General features: G+C 37.2%; 1 protein-coding gene across 1 annotated transcript; it reads right to left on the bottom strand.

Moving 5' to 3' along the window:
- Positions 1–837: 837 nt before the first annotated feature.
- Positions 838–15,847, bottom strand: LOC143614894 (uncharacterized). Its single transcript, XM_077088196.1, has 28 exons — positions 15,595–15,847; positions 15,374–15,452; positions 14,930–15,005; positions 14,288–14,352; positions 14,165–14,218; positions 13,995–14,095; positions 13,371–13,512; positions 13,230–13,291; positions 12,477–12,550; positions 12,315–12,385; positions 11,377–11,464; positions 11,179–11,251; positions 10,992–11,087; positions 10,782–10,890; positions 10,069–10,162; positions 9,216–9,299; positions 8,981–9,137; positions 8,179–8,363; positions 7,335–7,379; positions 7,208–7,236; positions 6,620–6,741; positions 5,972–6,019; positions 4,646–4,770; positions 4,242–4,561; positions 2,707–3,466; positions 2,574–2,630; positions 992–1,111; positions 838–893 (listed from the first exon to the last, which is right to left on the bottom strand). The coding sequence occupies exons 1-28, from the start codon at positions 15,845–15,847 to the stop codon at positions 864–866; spliced, it is 3,519 nt and encodes a 1,172-aa protein (XP_076944311.1). The 3' UTR covers positions 838–863.
- Between the last annotated feature and the right edge of the window lie 7,348 nt (positions 15,848–23,195).

Below are 23,195 nucleotides of genomic sequence, written 5' to 3'. Positions count from 1 at the left end.
CATTACCTATCTCTAAACTCCATCTCTAGATTTTAGTGAAATGATATAGGAAGCCTCCAAAGTTAGAGTGTTGCCACAATACTCCATTTCCAACTACGCTTCTATAAATATATATTAGAAATCAAATTATATTAAAAATGATAATAAGACAAAACAGTTATGAGTTAAGATTATAAATGAAAGAAAAAGAATAAAGAATATAGAGATGGTAATGGAGAATGGGTTGGGAATGGTTATTAGAAAATGATGTATAAATTAAAGAAATTATGTTTTTTGGTTAAATTTTAAAAATAGAGATAGAAAACCCATTGAGAATGCTCTTACATCCAATCACACTGGCCATCACTTTAATCTCTTCTCCATTCACGTTACATCAAAAAGGGTGGAGAAGACACGTTTAGGAATTAGGATGCAGTAACGGTTGTCAAACAAATACTTATTTCATAATCAAATGCAGAATATATGTTTAAGACCTAGAACTTCAATTGTTTTTAGGAGAAAAAAAAAAGACTTAAAAAAGTTATTGAATCATTTACATGAAAAAGAAGGATTAAATTAACCACGTCAATGAAGAACAAACGTGAATAATAACGTCGGTTATACACAACTACATTTTGAGAGGTCTCACAACTCAAAACAAATCATCAAAACTAAAAATACACAAATTTGATTACACAAGACGTTTGATATGTGTCGGTTAACAAGTAACAAAACGATAACAGAATGTCCCTCTCTTTCAAACCCTAACCAAATTTCGTTAAATCTTTCTTCCTTTCCATTCTCTGATAGTTAATCGAGCTCAAACCATTTATCATTTAATCTTCCTCAAAATCAAGAAAACCGGTTTAAAATGTACACTTAGTTTAGGCATCAACTCTTTTTGGTAGTCTCATCTGCATGATAAATAAAGATAACTCATCTTAATTCATTAGGCTATAATACGTGTGACTTGCAACTAGAAATAACTAAAACAGAAATTTAAGATTACAACTTTTGATTTTGTCGTTCGCCAGCCTCCAGAGTTGGTTTCTGGACGCACATATGCATATTTCTCGAAAGGATCTTGTACTAGGCTTTTAGTCACACTTGTAACACTAGATGGTGACAGTTCCTACAAATGGTTTTAACACAAAGTCAGTTTACAACCAATAAAGAGCCGGCACCTAGTCTGTGTTCAACAAAAATGCAGCTAAATTTTGCCTCATATTGATGCAACAATGTTTTCCCATATTTGAGTTATCATAAATTTTCTGATGTCATGTGTGCTAAAAGTAGTTTAAATCAAAATGTGTGCTTTCATTTAGGCTTGTAAACGAACTGAACGAACACAAACAAAGCATGTTCTTGTTCGTTTATTAAACTGAATAAACGATCGAATACGAACAATCAAACAAATGGGCTTCCATGTCCGTTCGTTAATAAAATGAATGCGTCCGTGCTCATTTATGTTCCTTCGATAATATAAACGAATCTACCTATATAATAATAGAGTGAATTTTCAACAACCATTTTTTCCTACTTTTTATCAAATCTCTTTAAATTGCCACATGGCATTTTGACATTTTGTTTTATTTTTGCATTTTCATTAAAATACTTTTCATCAATTTTTTTAAAATTACCATATGACATTTTGGCATTTTTTTATTTTTTCCTTTTCATTAAAATACTTTATATCAAATCTCTTTAAATGACACATGGCATTTTTTTTTATTTTTTCCTTTTCATTAAAATAATTTTCATCAAATCTCTTTAAATTCTATGTAATCCTCAACCCTATTTTATAATGATTATACCCTAATTTAAAGTATAAATGCGACTAGAATGTACATATTCAGTTAATGATAGCCGCCTGCTTTTGCATTCGTGTTCTACATTGGAATTATAAGGTTTGTTTGATTTCTTCTTTTTACATGTGTTTCAATCGATATTCATCAACATGGGTATCGATTTATCGAATGCAGCACAAAATTAAAATATTCATAGGAGATTCGTTGGTAAAAACATGGGTTTCGATAAATTAATTATATCCATTTGATTCTTTGATTAAATCCAATTTATGAAATGGGACTTCTCAAATTTTTAATACTTTGGTTTGAAATTAAAGAGTTATATTCAAATTTCTATATAACGTACAACATGGCCTATATATAATCTTCATGAAAGCTTATTAGCTTACCAATAGAAAACTTTAAAGTTTTGTAACGTTTGTTAACTACTACAAAACACTAATGTCGATTACGTGTATGCTATTGGTAATTTTATGATATTAACAAAAATGTTTGTAAATGTTTATATTATCATTTATTTATCGTTTTTGTTTTATTATAATTATCATGTGTACTACATGTATTTTTTTTTATTATATATGTTTTACTAGCCCGTGTATCACACGAATTCTAACCTAGTGAACAATATGAACGTAAACAAACAAACATAAACGAATTTAATGAGCAAACTTAAACAGACGAACGAGACATGTGTCATGTTCGTTCAGGCAACTAATTGAACAGATATTTTTGTTCATTCGGTCATTAATTTTAGAGTTTAGAATAAACTAAGACGCATTAACTGACCTTATTCCTAAATGCATCAATATGTTGGATTTCCAGTCTATCAGAATAAAATATCGCCTGCAAATAGGTTCAAAATAATAAAACAGTGTAAAAGAGAAACTATAATAATAATAATTTCAACAGACAGTAGTACCTTATTTAAAAGCTGCACATTGGATGAATCAGTAGCAACAACATGCAAGCCAAGGCAATTCTCTTGATTATTACAGAAACTGCAAACAATTTTATTAAATACACAACCATCTTCTTTACTCCATATCCCTTGTTCTGGACTTCTTTCCCGTATTTTTGTATCAACCGATGTAATGTCACATACCATAACCGGTATACTTGTGGGACCCACTACAGGTTTCTCTAACTTCCCTTTCCAAATTGATGCCAAATGCGTCTTAGATAATGACATTATTGAACAAGGAACAATATAATTATTTTCCTCGAGACCTAACGGATGTTTACAAAGTGAACATGTTATTTTCACGTTTTTCTTTATAACATCACCAAAAGTGATGGATGATGTTTTAGGATCTGGAGAATCTAACGGTTCCATTTTGACCACTGAAGTTTTGATTCGTTTATGAAAACGTGAATTCACACTCGAATCTAGCAAAGGTGATCGGTTTTGAGATATGTGTTGTTTGTTAGGAGTCACGAATGCAGAAGTAGAACAGGGGGAAGAAAAGGAATGCGATAGCTGCTGATCTGGCAACTTTGTTTGAAATATGGTTGAATTAGACAGCACATCCTCAGAGACAGATTTAAGAAAAACCGGACCAGTTTCCTTAATTAACGTTTCCTTCACATTTAGCGGCTCATGGTTGTTTCTTGGAGTTTCCTCGACTACGGTAAGGTCAAAATCACTAGGAGACGTGATAATTGGTGGTGGTGATGAATACCTGCACAAATATGAAGATCAGAGTGCGCAAATTAGGGGTGGCAACTGTTGACACGACCCTAACCCGACCAAAAAAAATCAGGTCTTGGGTTGATTAGCACGACCCGTTACGGGTTGGCTTCGAGTTCAGGTTGAACCGTTTAAGTATTAAAATTAAACTTTTACAATAGAATTTTTGTTTTTGATTTCCCGTTTTCCATTTTCAAAATATATTCGTGCAATTTCCAATCAAATTTCATGATTATAAATATTTTTAAAAATAGAAAAATCATATTTTTGTGTGCGTGGTTTAGGGTTGAAATTTTGACACGAATAACAATATGGGTCAGGTTCGGGTTGCACATTTCAACCCGCAATTCCTCACCCGTTAACACGACACGAACCAAAAGTTTAAAAGTTTTCACTAGCGTTGCAGACGAACCAAAAGAACACGAAAAAAGCATGTTCGCATTCGTTATATTAACTTTAACCAAACAAACAGTCGAACACAGACATTTAAACGAACAAGGTTCTCTTGTTCATATTTGTTCGTTAAGAAAATGAACATGTTCGTTTATTAATGATATAAACGAACGATTGGACATAACTGAACATAGATAAACGAACATAATTGAGTGGAATTATAGTCAACACAAACACTTAAAATACAAGTGTTTGTGGGTCAACCCAACCCCACCCAGCTGTGAGAAATCATTAATGCTAAGAGCCCAAGATTAAGAGGAACTCACACGATAGCATCAAAAGACGCAACAGTTGAAATAACAATGTTGGTATACCTGTTTTGGGTCTCCAAATCATCTTTCAAGTCAACATAAGCTATACCAGTGTTTTTCTCACTCATATTAGATAGCCTTACTTTCTGAACTTTAGATTCTTCTGGGATTAAGGAGCAGTTATATTCTGTTGTCATAGCTGCAGCTTTCTTCATTTTAGTTGCAATATTTGTTGCTTTGACATCACCTGAGACGGATCTTTGGCCTTTAAGGTTGGGCTTAGTTACATTATTCTGCTTCATTTCTGTGAACCAGTTTTTTGGCTCCTCAACATCAAGAAGTTCCGCATTGTTCGGCTGCATAGAACTTCCATTATTATCAACCTGTTCTTTTATCTTTCATTATTTCACAAAATAAAACATACTGTTAGTGATGAACATCAAAACTAGTAACAAAGAAGAGCATACCTTGATGTCTCCGAAAAAAGACTTTAATCCCTCTAATGACTGGTCAAAATTGTCATGCTGTCTAATGGATTTCCTAATCCACTTCGAAATGTAGCTTAAGTTTTTTTCTTGACGGAAGCGCTCATCTGATTATAAAATTAACCATGATAAAGACTCAAGTGTCATAAAAGAGCACCCGGAAAACCATAGTTGTCAACAGCGAGAAGCGGTCAATAGCGACGACCTACCTAAACGCTACGTAGCGATAGCGATGAAATAGTGGGCGTTATTTGATGTTAGCGATCAGGTATTTGAAAATTTTTATTAAAAAAATAGAGGTTTCATTCACAAAATTTAGTCTAACAGTGGAACTAGTTGAGTTTGGTGCGGTTTAATCGATTTTAATGCCTAAAAATTTAGTTTTTGATAATTCAGGAAAAAAAAACTCATCATCATCATCATCGTACTCGGTATATCCCACCAATAGCAAAGCTATGGTAGGGTCTGAGGAGGGTAAGATGTAGGCAGCCTTACCTCTACCCCATAGGGATAGAGAGGCTGCTTCCGGTGAGACCCCCAGCTCGATAGTAGTTTTGCATCAAGCCTTGGACATAAGGCACATAGCACTCAATCATCAGGACACCGGCTGATCGGTGCATGTACCCTTATCTTTCAGCTATCAACGCCACTACATGATGCCTGATTAACCGTCCGTCACTTTTAACGTTATTTTCACGAGATTAGTAAAATAACGACAAAATTAGTGCAATTTCACTTTTGCCCACCCGAGGGTTCACACATATATACATCAGGAAAAAAAAACTAATTATCGCTATATCACACTATTAAGGCGCTATACATCAAATAGCGGAAAAGTACCTGTTCTCTATGAAGCATGCTATAGCGAGCGCTATTCTTGCCATTGACAATTATGCAGAAAACTGTCTAAAATAAACTAGAGATAGATTTGTAACAACTGACAGAAGATTTTTTCATGTAAAATTGTTGCATTACAAGGTTTTACAGTGTGAGCTAGGGAAGATTTCTAGATTGTAAATGAAAGCTGAAAAGAATTGAATAGTCATTCTATGAATAAAATTTGAAAACAAAAAGAGAAACTGAACTGTAGAATAAAAGTTTGTGAATGGATCAATTTGGGCCTGCTTAATCCAAAGTAGGACAAAACACACACACTTGTGTGTGCATGCATGTATATGTTAAAAAAGAACGTGTCAAACAAATCAATGATCCAAATTAATCAAAAGTCATCCATTGTAAAAGGGATCTCCAACTATAAGAGACATAGCAGATAAGTTGACAATTGGTTGAATATTATGGAATCCTTACCTAGGAAGATTATGGCTCCATAGTCGAGCCTGTGTCGGATGCAGCGTCCTGCATATAAAAGATGTAAAAATTTAAATTAAAAAGAAAAAAAAACCACAATTATAAAACAAATTTAAAATAATTTGACACACATTGTGCTTCAAATATTTCAAGTACTATTTCATTCAACAAAAGTTTATTCATCAGACTAAGAGTCAGACTCATTTACTTTTACAAAAGATTAGTAAAAACTGTTATCGTGGTAGGATAAAGAAACTCCTACATATTAACTAATTATATTTTGCTTGTTGAAACCGGTTAACCAACCTAGTTTGGAACTGGTATTATAGGAACCGCTTTGAAACTGTAGGTTCAGGAAAGGTTTATAATCCTCAACACAGACCAGTTCCAGACCCGTTAACTCGAACTAACGGTCAAGAACCGATCATGAAAAAATCAAAAAACTGGTTTCAACCCAAATCGAAAACAAAAATAGACCGGTTGACTATTTGTTGACCCTGTGGCTAGAAGATTTTACATGCATCATTTTACATGAATGTTTGACACAAACCAAATGACAGAAAACTCACATTGTAATACACCTATAAAAGAAATATTCTATTTGTTTACATGATTCATTATAAAAACGGCAACTAAGAAGAATAATACCTGCTGCCTGATTAAGTGCTCGAAAGGCTTGCTGACAGTACCATTCACTGCCACTAAGAAGGCTTTTAGAGGACTTATATGTATCATTGTATTTCTTCTTTTCTGCTACCTGGATATCAAACCTGATGAAACTTATAGCTATCAGCAGCATGTGAAAGACATGATAAAGTATAACATATTTGAAATACGTCCTATCAAAAATATAAGTGTACACAAAACATAGTTTTCAATAGCGAATAAAGGTCAATAGCGACAACCTAGTGACAGCGATGAAATAGCGAGCGCTATTTGATGTGTAGCGATAAGGTATTGGAAAAAAAATTAAACGGGTTTCATTCACAAAATTGAGTTTTCACAGTAGAACTGGTTGAGATTCGTGCTGTTTAATCGATTATAATGCCTAAAAATTTTGTTTTTGATACCTAAACAAATAATTAAAAAAATATATTTATCGCTATATCACCCTGTTGAAGCGCTATAGTTACATCAGATAGCAGGAAAGTACTGCTTTGCTATAATGCTCACTATAGCGATCGCTAGTCTCGCTATTAACAACTATGACACAAAATAAGAAAAAGTGAAGCTTACACGTTTGGAAAAGGAATCCCCACGATTATCTAAAATTTCAAAAGTGGTAGTCAAGGATCATCTTACTAGAGGTTATTGTATAAAACTATAAACAAGTTCAAAATTCTCAAGAAATAACAAAGGATACAACCGTTCGAGCATTTTCATTAGAAAAGTCAATTCCTTCTGAAACCTGCACAGCCCAGATAGGATTTTTAACTCAGTTATTTACATTAAAGAATGTCAAATTATTGTAAACACTTTCAGTACACTTTGGGCATCAATAAAACTACCGATTAGTTTAACCAGAGGATGTGAATTGTATAATTGATTGTACAGACAGTACTACCTTGTACCTTACACATGAGTACAACCCTTATGTATAATTAGTATACTTGATCTAATTTCATTTGACCCTCTTCCTTTAAAGTATTTGTTTCTAGTTTTCACTTTTCAGGATTAATTCTATAGATACTCTTTACAAACTTGAAAATTTTCACATTCCAACCAAAACTAAAAATATCATATATGCCCATCTTTAATGAATTTTTACTTAGTGACCATTCTAACCCCCGCTCCAATATTTTTATTTAAACCCTATTTTTTATTTGGATTCCTGTCGACATCAAGGATGTATTTTGAGAAAACTAGTGTCCATGGGTAAAACTAGAAAAATAAAAAACAAATGAGCAAAAACAATTAAGCCAAAAGTGGGTAAATAAAAAAACTGAAGTTAAAAATGGGAATATATGAAATTTTTAATTTTAAAAAAAATAAGGGTAAAATGATTATTTATCGAATTGTTTTAAATGAATTTGGTATTTTTGATATTTTAACTACTTTGTAAGGACATATATGATTATTTTAGTTTTGCATGGGTATATATCAAATTTTCCAAGACACATTTGAAACAAATGCACCCTAATTTATGATCCAAATAACACATCAAGATAAGATAGAAACAACAAGATCGATGTGACACATCAGCATACCTTTCCTCGACAAACAGCAAGAAATGCAGCTCCCTTTGAGTTTCCTTTGTTCTTTATTGCATTGCAAGAGTTTGCATCCCACTTTTTACCCCTTCTCCTACCAGTCATAGGTTTGTTACCTTGACAAATTGTAGCATAATAATCTTTCAAAACATGCTCAAAATCATCCTGCCCTCCCCTTGGCTCTAATAATATAACAAAAAGTAACTCATTATTAAAGCACATATAAAATAGCATAAAAAAGAGAACATCAAATTAAACTGAAAATGTAAGCCCTAATATACCATAAAATATTTTGCAATGTCAGTGTGTGAGTGAGTTTTACTATTTTGCTATTCATTTGAGACAACTTTTAAAGCACATAGTCCAAGCCAATCAATACATGGTTTTCTTAAGTTACAATTTCAACTTTCATGAACTTACACTTAGGCCTCCTCCATAACTATCCTTTACACCCTTCAATTTTCAACTATGTTTTTGCTTTCATTTTTCTACTCAATCAGAGTATGCCACATGTCACATTCACATTACTTTCTTTATTTCAATTTCTTTTTCATTTAAATTCTTAGATTTACTTTTTGACTTTTCTTATATGCTCATCTCATGCGGGGTGAGTTTACGTAAAGATTTCGGTTTTATTATATGAACTTTCAAGGACGTTAATTTTTTCCGCAGTTTAAAGTACCTGCACGCACAGTATGTAGCGGACTGCAGTAACACAAGAGTGTTGTTTTTGCCTTTTGGTGTATTTCATGTATTAACTTTGAAACATTAATAATAAAGATTAAAGAAATAACCTCACCCACAAAAACGGGTTTTTGCGCATTTAAGCGAGACCATTGTCCCGTTTGAGACCAGCGACTGCGTAATTTCTCCATAAGCTTATAGCTTGGGAAGAATACTAAGCATCCACCAGGAACAACTTTGCATATTTCTTCCAGAGATTTGCCAAGTGCATCCTGTACATGAAACAACAATGACATCATTATACCTAACATTAAGATAAAAAAAATTCCATCTTTGTTTTATAAACTTACCTGAAAACCATAAGCTTCTGATGTTTTGTAGCTTGCATTCAACGGGTAATTATCTGGCCCTTTGTGGATTACACCAGCCCATAGCTTTTGTATAACAGGTATAAAAAAATAACATAAGAAAAGATAATACAAGCAAAGTAACAAATAAATTTATGTTTATGAACCTTCATTCCTTTACATGCAATTACGTTTGTTTGTTTAAGTTTGTCAATATATTTATTAAAACTTTTCAGACCCGCTACAATTTAATCTAGTCTTAATAACTTTTTTGGCCCAACACATTTTTGGTCACATTTACTTTTAACTATCTCAGTTATGTTTGCTCATGAACTGTTCGTTTATACCATTAACGAACGAACGAACATAAACACGTTCATTTTTTTAACAGGCCAGCCCTAGGGTAGGTCAAGCCAGACAACCGGCCGAGGCTCGTAATTTTTGGGGGCCAAAATTATTTTATATATATATTTGAAAACAAATTATAAAATAGGTATGGGTCTTAATCATCTTTAAATATATTGGCCCAAAACCTTATTATCTATAATCCCTTTAAGCTATTTGGCCCAAACTAAATTTAAAAACTAAAAAATTAAAATAAAAATCAAACAACTCATTAGGGCCTACGGGCCTTTTTATTTCGGCCCGGCCAAAGTATTTAAAACAGTTTTTTAACAAACGAACACGAACAAGAAATCTGTGTTCGTTTGATTGTTTGTGTTCAATTGTTTGTTTGTTAATGTTACACAAACAAACAAACATAATTCTTGTGTTAGTTCGGTTTGTTTGCAGGCCTAAAAATAACCAAAATGATTAGTAAACTTTTAAAAATGAACAAAAAAAACTTTGTTGGTACCTGTGAGTCCACATTAATCACATGTGGAGCCTCAAGAGAGGTACCAAACTGAACCCCAAGTTCTGACTGGAAGGAGCTCATTGGTGACAAAGTCCTGTCATCATATTATTAACTGATTATAAAGATGACACAATTAAATATGGAAATTGCACTTATAATATGTGTTAACTGTAAAGGCTGGAAATTTAAACAGGGAAACTGTATTAAAGGGTTTTACAGCCTAAGTGCCTGACTAACAAAAAATACATAATTTCAGTAACATATGTATTCAGTTTCGCATAACACGATAACTACAAGAAAACAATAGAGTAAACCACACATTTTGTCCTTTAGGTATATAGAAAATGTCAGGTTTCGTTATTAAACCAAAGAAATAACAAAAATCATCCTTTATGTTTTGAAAAGTTTACACATTTTATCCTTTTCACTAACAGACGTTAGAAAGCCCAGTCATGTGCTTTGAAAAGCTGAAATGACCAAACTACCCAAATGTGTCAAGGCACATGACTGGGTTTAACAGAAAAATCTAACGCCCGTTAGTGAAAAAGACGCAACTTGCAGACTTTTTAAAACATAAAGGACGATTCTTGTTATTTCTTTGGATAAAAAACGAAACCTGAACTTTCTATATACCTAAAATACGAAGGGGGTAATTTACTCAAAATAAGATGTACTACCAGAAAATCAAATGTAGTATGCATGCATGCACCTACCCGGATGTTAAAATCACTGAAAGAGCACTATCGGCCATGTTCTTGAACACAAGAGCTGGATTCAGGCACCACAAACTAAAAGTACATGGCCAGTCATCAGCAGCGAGTCCTGCTAGAAAATATATTATTAAAATCATATGTTTATTAAAATGCCAGGAAACACTAAAACTGATATTTGTATGACATCAAATATTTCTATCAACATCTTACCAGCATCACTACTGATGTGACACTGCAATACAAGCTGATAATCACATATGTGTTTTCCATCTTCAGAAAAAAAGTAGGTAAGCGAAGAGAAGAGGCCTGTCAAACAAAAGCAAACGAAGATGCAATGAGATCACAAGTTTATTTTGACTCCAAGAAAGATTAAAAACATAACATGAAGGTTAATTACCTTCTAATACCGTGCTGGGCAAGCCACTTAAGTGAGCTACTTCTGGATCTGCATCTGTAGCTATTTTAATTGCCTGTATTTAGTTTTAGAAACCAGCTATTATGTTAATTTGGACTACCATAAATTTTATATCAACATTACTCTTATAAAAGAGTTATGTTTGAAAATACTAGGTCAAACGTCAACGTTAGTCGTTACCTTTGTGGCGCAATCTTGTAAGCTTGGGAAGCACTGCATTGATATGTTTGCTTCTTGAAGTTCTTTTACAGCTTTATCACCACTCCAACTAACATAGTTGTCACACAATATCACTTAATGTTAAAGGCATACTTTACATACACAAAATGTATAATACCATGAAAATAATCTTTTATTCAACAAGCTATAATATTAAGAGTACAATAATATTAAAGGTACATATTAGAAACACAACACATCAGTACCGATCTCCAGAGAATAATTTAAAATGCTATTGGGCCGGCGAGGCCCAATTGTATGCTTAATTTGTTAGAAGCTGAGCTAAATGAGTCCAAATCACTTGGAAATCCTTTTGTACTTTGTCAACGTGTTTTGAAAAGTTATTAGGTCCAATGTTGCTGTCCAAAATGTTTAATGGGCTCCCGGTAGCATATTAGGCCGGTTAGGGCCAACTAAGGCGTAAATTCATGTAATTAATTATTTAAATAGGTTTTTGAGTCACACAACCATTGTAATATTTTTCCCATAGTGTGTGTAAAGTTGTAAAAATGTGAAAAATATATTCAATTGAATTTTATCAATTCAATTGATTATATAGTGAAAATATACTATTTAAAATACAATAATTGGCCAAGTAAATAATAAACATATTCTTATAATACTTTCCATATAATATTAACTCTGTAAAAATATTAAAATCTCAGAATGCATGGTTTATATCAATTTCATATAAATGCCCAAAAATGTCAAATAATGTTACGCAAATAGGTTTTGAGCCAATGGGCCATCAAACAAGGGGCTCATGCATGGGTGAGTTTAATAATCCGTGAAAATGCTTTCATGAATGTCTAAGCTTGTATGGATTTGGTTTTGAGCAAGACAATAACAAGAAACACATATATAAGAAGAAAACTTCAACAAAATACAAAATAACTGACCATGAAACTTTATGTTGAAAACTATGCTTCCCCAAGGAATTTTTCCTTAGACTGATCCAACTCATGATACCCTGCCAAAATAAACAGCTAAAATAATTATGTACACTGACAAAATCTGCGCTGTTATATAATAGTTACTAAATAGAGAGTTCATAGTAATACCTCTATCATTTCATATAAGGGCTGATAAATCTCCGGACTACTTTCACAAAGATTTTCCAGTTCCTTCTGTAATTCTTTTATAAGTACAAGAGTATTAAAATATTAATAAAAGCAACCATACCCAGTAAGTCCCACCTATGTAGCACGGAAACGGGTACAGGACCGGGGTACGGGAAACGGCAAAACTCAACAAATCCAAGATATGGGTACGGCAAAGATACGGCCAAAAAAATATGACTATATAGAGTGGTAGTTAATCGGTATTAATCATTAAAAATTTGATTGATTTATTGTAAATGTTTTTTCAATTTTATAAATATATGCACATTGTAAAAGTGTGAGGTAAATTGTAAATAATGACTATGACTTAAAGGATTGAAAGTGTAAATTTAGTTAAAAAAACAAATAGAACGTTGTCTCCTCCCTCAAACCCTAATGCCAGCCGCCTCCCACCTGCAACTTATCTCTACAACGTCGTCAACTTCATCTATTATCCGGATCAGAAATTTTAAAATCCTAAAAATAACTGGAAACGTCCCCGAAACGGTTTGAATATGTCCCCATTAACCGGAAACGTTTAGGAAACGTTCACATGGTGTTTCCGTCCCCAAAACGTCCCTGGGACAGGTACTCTATCATCACAGCTGTCCCCGTGCTACAGAGTCCCATCCATAGCAAAGCTATTGGTAGGGTCTGGGGAGGGTGAAAAGTTAACGGAAACAAAAAAGTAAATGGCAAAATATAAACACTTACGAAACAGAACACCTTCTTCAGCATCTATACTACCAGCTTCCCGAGCTATATCCTCTATGTTACTGAAAGAAATCAAAAATGAGCATAAGAATCATAAATCTTGAAATTTCTTTTCCAAATTTGGGAGATTATATTACTCACTGTGCTTCATCAAGGATTATAATATTTCCTTTAACGTTTATTTCCATCGCTTTTCGGATTTGTGGATTCACAATATAACTGTATGGACAAAAAACTATATCTGCCACTTCTGCCATGGCTTGTGCTCCAAAATATGAGCAACCTGAAAATTCATAATAAAAAGTTATTTACTAAACAGTAGCCTGAAAATTGGAGATATCAGTGTATATAAAACTCATTCTATATCCATATAGTATAGACATTAAGAAGTCAGAAAGCCATTTAATAAATTTTAACATGGAATCAGTTAGTTTTAACGCTTCACTAATTGAACTAAAAGTCTTATATCCGGCCTTCCCGAAAACATAAAAAAAATTCGTCATTGAAAAGGTCAATCGTCGGTGGAAAAAATAAGACTCCCCACCACCAAAATTTGAGAGAAAATATACTTAAAAGAATATAAAAAACTTTTTATTTTTTTATTCTTTTTATTAATTCAGAAAACAGAATAATCTTTTTTCTAAAATTAAGGGTCTACTTCATATTTATTAAAATAGGTACTAAGCCCTCTTTTTGAGTCAAATCCGTTGCAGTAGCCTGTGTCAAAAAATGAAGTTATTAGAATAAACGGCCAAACCGCCAAACCTTCTACCATTTCTCCAACTTTAACAAGATCCTCAATATCATGGACTTCATAGCAGCCTCCTTTTTTGAGAGATGGGTGTGCTCCGATCTTGGGTGCGTTCCTGTTAAAGCTCATAAATGATTATTAATTCTTATGGAAGAAAGAATCTTATGAACATGAAAAAACTCACATGAATTCTCTGCAACCAACTTTCTTTTGTTTATTCTCCTTGAGAAGTAGCTTACTACAATATTTAAATACACATAAGAAGTAGAAACGAAGTATAACGGTAGGTCTTACAGATAAAAAATACCATTTCTCGTCAATGTTATCTTGACCCCGAACGTTAGAGTTTGTACAGTAGCGTTTTCTTGATCCCTGAAAGATGACCAAAAAAGATGAAAAGTGCATAATATGTTTCTTCAATCAGAAAATGAAATTAAGTACATTTGGTTTTTTTATCAAGATCTGAATAAGCCAAAATTTCTGAATGAAAAGATGAGAGCTGAATATCATCATATAGAGCATTCAGTTTTTTAAAATACAGATACGATTAATAAAATAATTATGATATTACTAAATATGTTAACATTTCAGAAGGTTAAAAAGAACAACACTTTTCACATAGCTTAAAGATTTAGCAATAATATTCCAGATGGGAAAGGATCAAACGATGTGGCATTTACACATTAAAATAAAATTTACAAGCTTCTCTAAGAATTGAAAGCCATATGCGAAGTACATTGAAATATAGTTTTAAGAGTGGATGTAGAGAAAAAAAACAAATAAACTACAATAGTTTCTTTTTTTAAGCATAATTTTTGCTACAAGAGAAACTCATCAACATGAGAATGCAAGAACGTATATGCACAAAAAAGTCTTGTCAAACAAGATAATAGAGCATGGACCAAAAGTACATTGTAGGATGACAAAAGATAAGATGGATAAAACGAACCAAAACCGCCATAGGCACGTGATAGCTTGTTTTCCTAAACTCCCCGATCACTTGACTAATCTGTGAATGTGTCCTCCTGAATAACCAATACAAAAACAATACACAGTTAACGTTCTATAAAGAAAGATAAATATGAACGTAAGAAAGTGCTTTAATCCTTTATTACAAGCAAGCAATGTACCTTGTTATGTTTAACAGGAAAAAATGATTCTTGCTTTTTTTACCATGAATTATCAGAATTAATGTTTACTTTTACATGGCTACTACTTATTAGGCTTGTCTATTTGTCTACAGATCAAGTAATCCAACTAAACCAAATAAACATCCTGTTCATGTGCAAAAAAATATCAGCATGCCTAGGAAAAAAAAAGTAAACTCGACAATTATCTGCGTGTAATAGAGAACATAAACTACAATCTCATATGCTGGTTGAACATAACTTACGTGGCATAGTAGATGACAAGGCCTCTTTTTTTTCTTTGATTTGCAGTGTTTGTTTGAGAAAGAGTAGGCATCAGGTTAGCTGTAAGAAAGAACATTAACTGATAAAAGCAAGTGTGCAATATCTTTTAACCAAAATAAAACAACAACATATAAAAAGAGAAATAAGTTGAGCATGATCAATGCTAGAAAATAAAATAGAGAGGGGGGGGGAGCAATAATACCTGGCGATGGATCAATTTCTTCAGAAAGAAAACCCCCAGCGTGAGGTTTGGAGTGAGTGTAGTGATGCTTGTGCCAAGCGAGAACCGAACAAAGCAGAGACAATGACTTGCCGGTGCCAGTAGGCGATTCAAGCAGGGCGTGCTGGCCCCGATCAAGCGTTGCGATTACTCGGCTCATGTAAGCCAGCTGACACCCGTACGGCGGGTACGGGAACTCCACCGCTATGCCGCCGATCAGATTCACATGTTTCATTGCCACTCCCGATTCAATTCTAGGGTTTCAAATGTATGTGTATTATACATTTTCATTTTCTTTTCTTTTCTTTTGGCGGGAACTTTCTTTTTAGATCTTTTTCACAAAGCAAATATTTATTCTTCTATATTTGTTTATAACAAACGGAAAAAAATAATAAGATTGGATAAAGAAACAAAGAAAAACAAATTATATACTTAAAAAGGCATTCTCGAATTAAAATAAAGAAAAAGAGAAAAGAAAACTTTAATTACAATCATGAGTTAGATTGGAAGGAAACAAAATTATAACTTTACAATTATGTATACATAGCAACATGTAAAAGAAAATTAAGATAGGGTAAATTAGTAATATTGTTGAAGAAACACCGATCCGCTCCCCTTAACGGCTCCTGGATCTAATGAGTTAACCGGGTAGGATACAATAACAACCAACACGATATGAGCACAACTTCCCAAAGTCCAGTGACCGGAACCTGCAAAACAGACACCGTGAGTCTCGTCACGGGAATGACAAGAGAGGGGGGTCTTCCCGTAACCACCCTCCGGCGTAAGAATCAGTACAGTTCTTAAAAGAGAAAGTACTAGAGTATTGAGAGTAAATACTTGGGAGTGAATGTGTACCTCATGCAGGTTGACAAGGTATTTATAGCCGAAGGATGTGGAAATTGTGATTGGGCCAGCTGTCCCATTCTAGAAGATCTACAATAACCGTCTGGACGCGGGTCCTTATGCGATAGGTTGAGCTATACGTCCCATGTGCATGGTTGTAACAACCTGGACACGCGCCATTCTATGATAGGACGAGTTGATCCCTGGCCATGTGCACGGTTATAACAAACTGGCCAGGTGTCCTTCATTCACTGGTCGACGAGTCACGTATTCTCCAAGTAACGATCGTGGTTATTCTTCTAGAAGGTGGTTAGTTATTTACAGCTGTCCTGTTGGCATTGCCTTCCGGCCAACTTGGCGGATAGATGTGCTATCATGCGGGTGACGTCTGGGGGTGCTAGGATGCTTCCACGTGTGATGAAAGGATGTTCTTCCTTTATCATGTTGTGCGGGTGATCCATATGTTTCGCGGGTGGCATATGAGGGCTTCCTCATTTACCCGCGGGTGATACTTAAAGGTATTTGGGTCTTTTTGGTACCCTACATCTATAAGTTCCCCCAGTCCAGTGTTTCTTCCGGATGATGTTTTTATGCGGGTGAAATTTTGGACTTAAGACAAATTTGGGGGTTTTTGAAATTTGTAAGTTGGTAGAAATATCTTCTGTTGGAACTGTGGATAATCATGAAAAAGGACACGTTGACCACTCGCAGGGGCGTGGGCAGGTGATGGGACGTTTATGTCAGCTATCACTGTACCCGACTGTGCACTTTTTCTCTTTTTCGAATTTCCCGCGTGACGTGGCGTCTGCTAAATGGTTGAAGATTTTCTCTCTCTACTATTCATATCCCATCCCATTAATTGCGATGGGTATAAATAGTAGAGGTTAACTTCTTTATGAAGTTTTATCGCCTTTGATATTTTGATTTTTCCTTTGTTTTCTTCCGAATTTTCTAACCGATAACTTGATTTTTGTCACGATTGCTCGTTGTTTTCCATTCATAACTAGATCTATGGCTAGTAGTGCAGGATCCCTAGTACCAACTATTGATACTGCGGAGATTATATGGGATGTTACTGAATACGAAGCGTTGCTTCGTATTTATGGAATCCCACCGGAGTGGGGACCCGAGTTCCCTGCTGCCGGATCTGTGGCTAGCTTGCCTTTGATTGGCAAGATGGTCGTCTACTCTGACTATTTTGAGTACAGAAATTTCCGGTTTCCTATAACGAAATTTTTTATGAAGGTACTGAGTGCCTTTAGGATCCATTTATCCCAATTACATCCTCTTGTCGTTATGCTAATTCGCCATTTCGAATTTTTGTGTACGGCGAAAGGAATGTTGCCTCGTGTTGACCGTTTCCCCGGTGTTCTACAGGATGGCGAATCACGGCGGGTGGTTTAAGTTTTATGCTAGAGAGGATAGGATTATTGGCATTCTGCCTAAGGGGGTTCCAAAGATTGGCACCACAAGTTCTTCTGGATTTCAGAAGACGTTGTTCCAGTCACTATGGTCTGTCGCCCTGTTGGTGGGACGCTTCCGGAGGTTGTTACGGCTTCTCATGAGAAGCAGGAATGGTTCCGCACCCTGGTGTTGGAGCCATCCCTTATGCGGGTTCTACCAGAGGAAGCTCTTGTGTGGGCGGGTATGAGCCGCTTGTGGCCATACCCTATATTAGAGCCTATTTTTATGGGCGTAAACGAACGTTAGTTATTTTTCCCTCTCTTCTCTTTCATCTCTTTTATTAATCAGCTTATTTGACCTTTTGTGTATTTTCAGGTGAAGGGCCTATGCTAAATGCCCTATTTGAGAAAAGGGGCTACACGGCGAAACGCATCCGCGAGGCGAATGAAACACCTGTTTTGGAGAGGACACAAAAGCAGTTCCTCTTCGCCACCAATGTACCACCCAAGCCTGCAACTTCGGAAGCGATCTTCCAATCAGGTGCGTACACCTTAAACCCTTGTCCTCTTACGTCCTTACTTCTAATGGGGTAATCGTCATTCTTTCCTAGAGTGACAATTCGACAACCCAAGAGGACGAGAGTTCTGATGATGCTCCTGAAATATCTTCTGTGTCACATCTGTTAGCAGAGCTGGAGCAGAAGAGAAACTTCAAGCTTCTTCGCGCAAGTAGCGCGGGTGCCGGATCCGCGTATACGGAGGAAGGTCCAGCGCTTAAGACGTAGTGGACGCAACGTCCAAGGAAGAAGTCCAACCTTTCTAGTCGTATGAAGGAGATGGCTGGTTAGTCAATGCTTCAGCTGCCCTTTTCCTTTACAAGTTTTCTCTGACTCTAAAATCCAACTTTGTTTTTTTGTAGATTTAGAGGATGTTGATGCTGGTAGTCTCAAGAAACCAGTCACTCCGTTAGAATGGGAAGATAAACTACCAACTCCAACGCCTGTATTTCAGAAACTTCCCTCTCCTCTGCCCGAGAAGGAAGACAAACCACCAACTCCTCCATCTGAGGAGCATCAGGAGTGCCCGCCTCCACCGCCATAGTGCCCGCCTCCACCGCCAGTAGTTAAAGATTCTTTTGCATATTTGTTCGAGACTATGAACGTTTCTAGCTCCGCAGGGAAAGATCCTGTGGAGGGCGGGGAAGCGTCAAAAACGCAAGAATCGCCGTTGCCCAATCCGTCCGGCTTTCTGACAACCCCTTCTCGGTCTCCAATAAATCCTGATGGTGCGGAGCTTCCCCAATCGACAAACTTCGACTACTATGGGAAGTCCAACCGGGGGAGGATGACGAGAGGTTTGTTCCAATCTGGAACATTAAGAAGGGGTCCCGCCTTACTGATCCAGACACTTGTCTGACATCTGTCAACCAATGTGTCCCGACAGCGAAGCGGATTTATCAGCGTGGTCAACCTCGCCATGATCTGTATAACGATTATTCCTTGTCCTTAGCCAACACTATGGATTGTGGGTAGGAAATTTTACGGGAGTGGCGATCGATGGGGGAGCTATGGGGCGAGCTGATTCAGTCTTCTGAAGAGGCGAAAAGGGAGGCTCAAGAGCAACGACAGGCTGATAATACTGCCAAGTGGAAGCTGTCGGATGTTGAAATCACTCTCAGAAATGAGAAGGATAGGCATACGACTGCTTCCCGTCAATGGGAAGAAGCTTGCAAGAAGAAAAACACTCTTCTTCAAGCCGCTCGAGCGGATACTCAAAAGAAGAAGGATGACTTCGCTAAGGCACTTGATAACAACGTAGCATTAGAAGAACAAGTGTCCCGCCAAGGCGTCCTTATCCAAGAGCTCGAGGCTGAATCTAAGTTGCAGAAGGAGCGGGCGGCTCTTAATGAGAAAAGAGTTGATGATATGCAAGCCGCCTACGACTCACTTCTGCAGGCTCGTGATGAGGTGGAAGCTCGTGTAGCGGAACACTTGGCTGAGAAGCAGAAACTATCCGCTGAGCATAACGAGCTTCAGTTAAGGGCGGAGCGGGCAGAGGAAGAACGACGTTGGTTACTGGAGTGAGGTCTTAACGCGGTATGTTACTCCACTCTTCCGCTATGTCCCATATTTTACCTGTTTTACTAGTTGGTAATGAATTTGTCTTATTTCTCCAGGTCATCAGGCATATCAAGAATGGCACAGAACTGACAGATAGCCTAGCTCTTTTGCTTGCTGCTTCTAAGAATGCCGGTCGTGCCTTGGGCTTTAACGAAGGAATGAGTTATGCCCAAGCTGGCCATTCTTTCGAAGAGCATCCGTTGTATGGGTGTAACGTTCCCCAAGAATATGAGGCGCGCGTTGATGAGTATGACAATTTGTCATTCCCTTTAGAGACCATGCTTCCGGAATTCGCGGCAGCTGACGATTGCGTGGAGCGATTGAAAGAATATCTGGGAGGAGGAATTGAAGATGACCCGCCATCATCCTCTGAGGATGCATCCGCCCGAGACCCTTAGATTAGATTTGTAGACTTGTAATTTCATTTTCATATATTGTACTTTGTAAATATATTTCACAATGAATGAAAAGAAATCCTTTTGTCTTTTTGTTAATTCTTTATTTCTTCCCATTAAGATCATATCTTATGAGATATTTCTTAAATTCTCCAATTTTTAAATATTCTGCAAGTGGGGTGAGAGTAATGACGTGACGGAAAGAGAAACGCCGCAATGTAACTGATGGGACGCACATGACGCCTGTTGACAGTTTACTTTTGATTTTCTACTTTCCCGCCTGACGTGTCTGCTTCCCGTTGGTCTATATTTTTCTCTCTACTGGTGTCTGACCAATCGTATTAATTGCGATGTGTATAAATAGGCTTGATCCCACCCTTTATTCATTTTTATCTTCTTCTAATCTTTTTATTTCCTCTCGACTCCAGATCTGAGATTTCCAATCAGTATTATAATCTAACGCCGTTTTCGATTAAAAATGGGTAAGGATAAAAAGAAGAATGCTTAATAGAGAAGGACGTTCTCCACTAGAAGAAGAAGGATTACGAAGATATCATCCATATTTACGGCCTGGCGACTGAATGGGAGCCTAAATACCCGGCGGACGGGTCTATTGCGGCTGAACCTCCGGCGGAAAAGATGGCTGTATACGCAGACCATTTTACTACCGGGAACTTCCGACTTCCCGTGACGAAGTTATCCAATCCGTCTTGACGGCTTCTGGGATTCATCTGTCACAGGTCCATCCCTTTGGGATGTTGAGAATTCGTCATTTCGAATTCTGCTGTCGGGCTCGAGAAATTGAGCCTACCGTTGGTCGATTCGCCGTTTTTTACAAAATTACTAACCGAGGCGGGTGGTATAGTTGGTCTACCACCGCACAGGGACCCATTGGTACCGAGTGGTACTGGAGTCTCCACGAGTGGAAACCCAAGTTCTTTTGGGTCCGGGAAGATGTAGTCCCCTTCGAAATGACATAACGCAAGGCGGAGGACGGGCTTCCTGTTGTTCACGCTACTACGGAGGTGAACCTACCGTGGTTCAACACTTTGTCTCACACACCTACCCCCATGCGTGCAATACATGAGGGAGCGCTAGTGACTGCAAAGATGAGCCGTTTATGGCCATTTCCTGACTTGGAACCATATTATGAAAAACCCGACAAAAGTAAGTTTAACTTTTGCTTTATAATGGTCCGCCTCAATTCTGACTGCTGTTTTTGTTTATGCAGGTGAGGGTTCTGTCTTCAGCACGCTGCTAGACCATGAGGAAGGTCTAATGGTGCGTCTTCCTTTTGACCCAAAGGACGCGCCCATTCTTGAAAGGACCCGCAACAATTTTCTGTTTCCCGCTAAGCTCTGCCAGGAACCTTTTGACCCGAAGTATGCTAAAGGTGAGGATCTTGTCGAAAAAGGTGAGGGAATTCTGAAACCCCGACCACTTACTGTTGTTTCTTCTAGCGGGGTGATAGTACTTCTCTTATCTAGCGAGGAGTCATCATCCCGTGAAGAAGGAACACCGTTTGGAGCTACTGACACTTTAAATGCTCTACAATCTATTGTAGGCCTTACGCGCAAGCGAAATCAGGTTCCAGTCACCATTAATGTGGCGGATGACGATAATGCTGACGTCGCTGTCGGAGATGAATATCAAGCTACAGATGATGTTTTCGACGACAATGTTCGTTCGGTTGCTGATGCGGGTGCTTCGAAGGTAGTTGGCAAGCGGAAGATGCCATCCACCAAACCTGCCGTTACTCGGAAACCCAAGAAGACGAAGCTTGCCGCTTGTCTTAAACAAGTTGTATCTCCCGATGATTCTTCAGGTAACTCTATTACTAATTGTCTTTCATCTTTGTGAAGTATAGTACTGATATGAACATAATATTTTTTGCAGAGTTTCTAAAGGAATCTTTTGAGGATCCTGCCGGTCCAAGGGGATCGACACCACCTGCCACACCGCCATCGTCTCCGCCGCCGGATATGCAGGAGCTGGTAGTGATTGCAGATACCCCTCCCGCTGGAGGTAAGAAGGGTGGGGATTCAGGGGTCCCCATCGTTTCTTCATCCTTCCAGTTTTCCTATCGTTTCAGGGATCAAGGAGGGGTTAGTGCTTTCGGTCGTGGTCCTCAGCCGACCTCGCCTCTTCCTGAGGAAGATCCCACAATGAATCGTCCACGTTGGTCCTTACGCCAGGACTCAACCTTTTCCGATGTGGACATTTGCGAAGAGTATATGCAAGGGAGTTTTCCCTCAGGAGAGAGGGAGCGTCAACGCAAGCGTCCAGGTCAGGAGTTGTTGAACTCCTACTCTTACATCGAGATTGGCTAGGCATGAATGAAGAGTGGGAGGATCTGGAGTTTAGGGCGAAACAGGCGGAGCAGGAAGCCAAAGACAATCTTTTGGCTGCCGATACCGCCGAACGCCAGTTGTCGGATGTTAGGGCGGCTTTAGAGGCAGAGAAAGCTCGTCGGTCTGTTTCTGAGGAAGCCCAATCTGCTTTCCAACAACAACTGGATGAGCGTGAGGAGCTTATTAAGTATTTGAAGGCTGAGTCAGCCGCCAAAGATGAACGCCTTGCCTCCCTTGCTGCCAAGAACAGGGAGCAAGCCTTGGAATGTGTTGGGCACAAAATGGAACTTGTCCGGGCCAAGGCGAACAAAAGATGGCTGCTGGCGGAAGGAGTTCCCCAGTTAAGTTGTTACTCTAGAATTTTTGTGTTCATAAGTACATACAAAACACTCGCTAACACTTATTTTTAACAGGTTATAGCCCATATTCGAGAAGGCGACGAACTTGGAAACTGCCTTGCCGTACTTT

The sequence above is a fragment of the Bidens hawaiensis genome, unplaced genomic scaffold, assembly GCF_021521415.1.
Source record: "Bidens hawaiensis isolate Kalapana, Puna unplaced genomic scaffold, B.hawaiensis_p1.1 tig00041238_1, whole genome shotgun sequence".
Lineage (NCBI taxonomy): Eukaryota > Viridiplantae > Streptophyta > Magnoliopsida > Asterales > Asteraceae > Bidens > Bidens hawaiensis.
The sequence above is the reverse complement of the archived record's forward strand: the minus strand, read 5'-3'. Positions and strand labels throughout refer to the sequence as shown.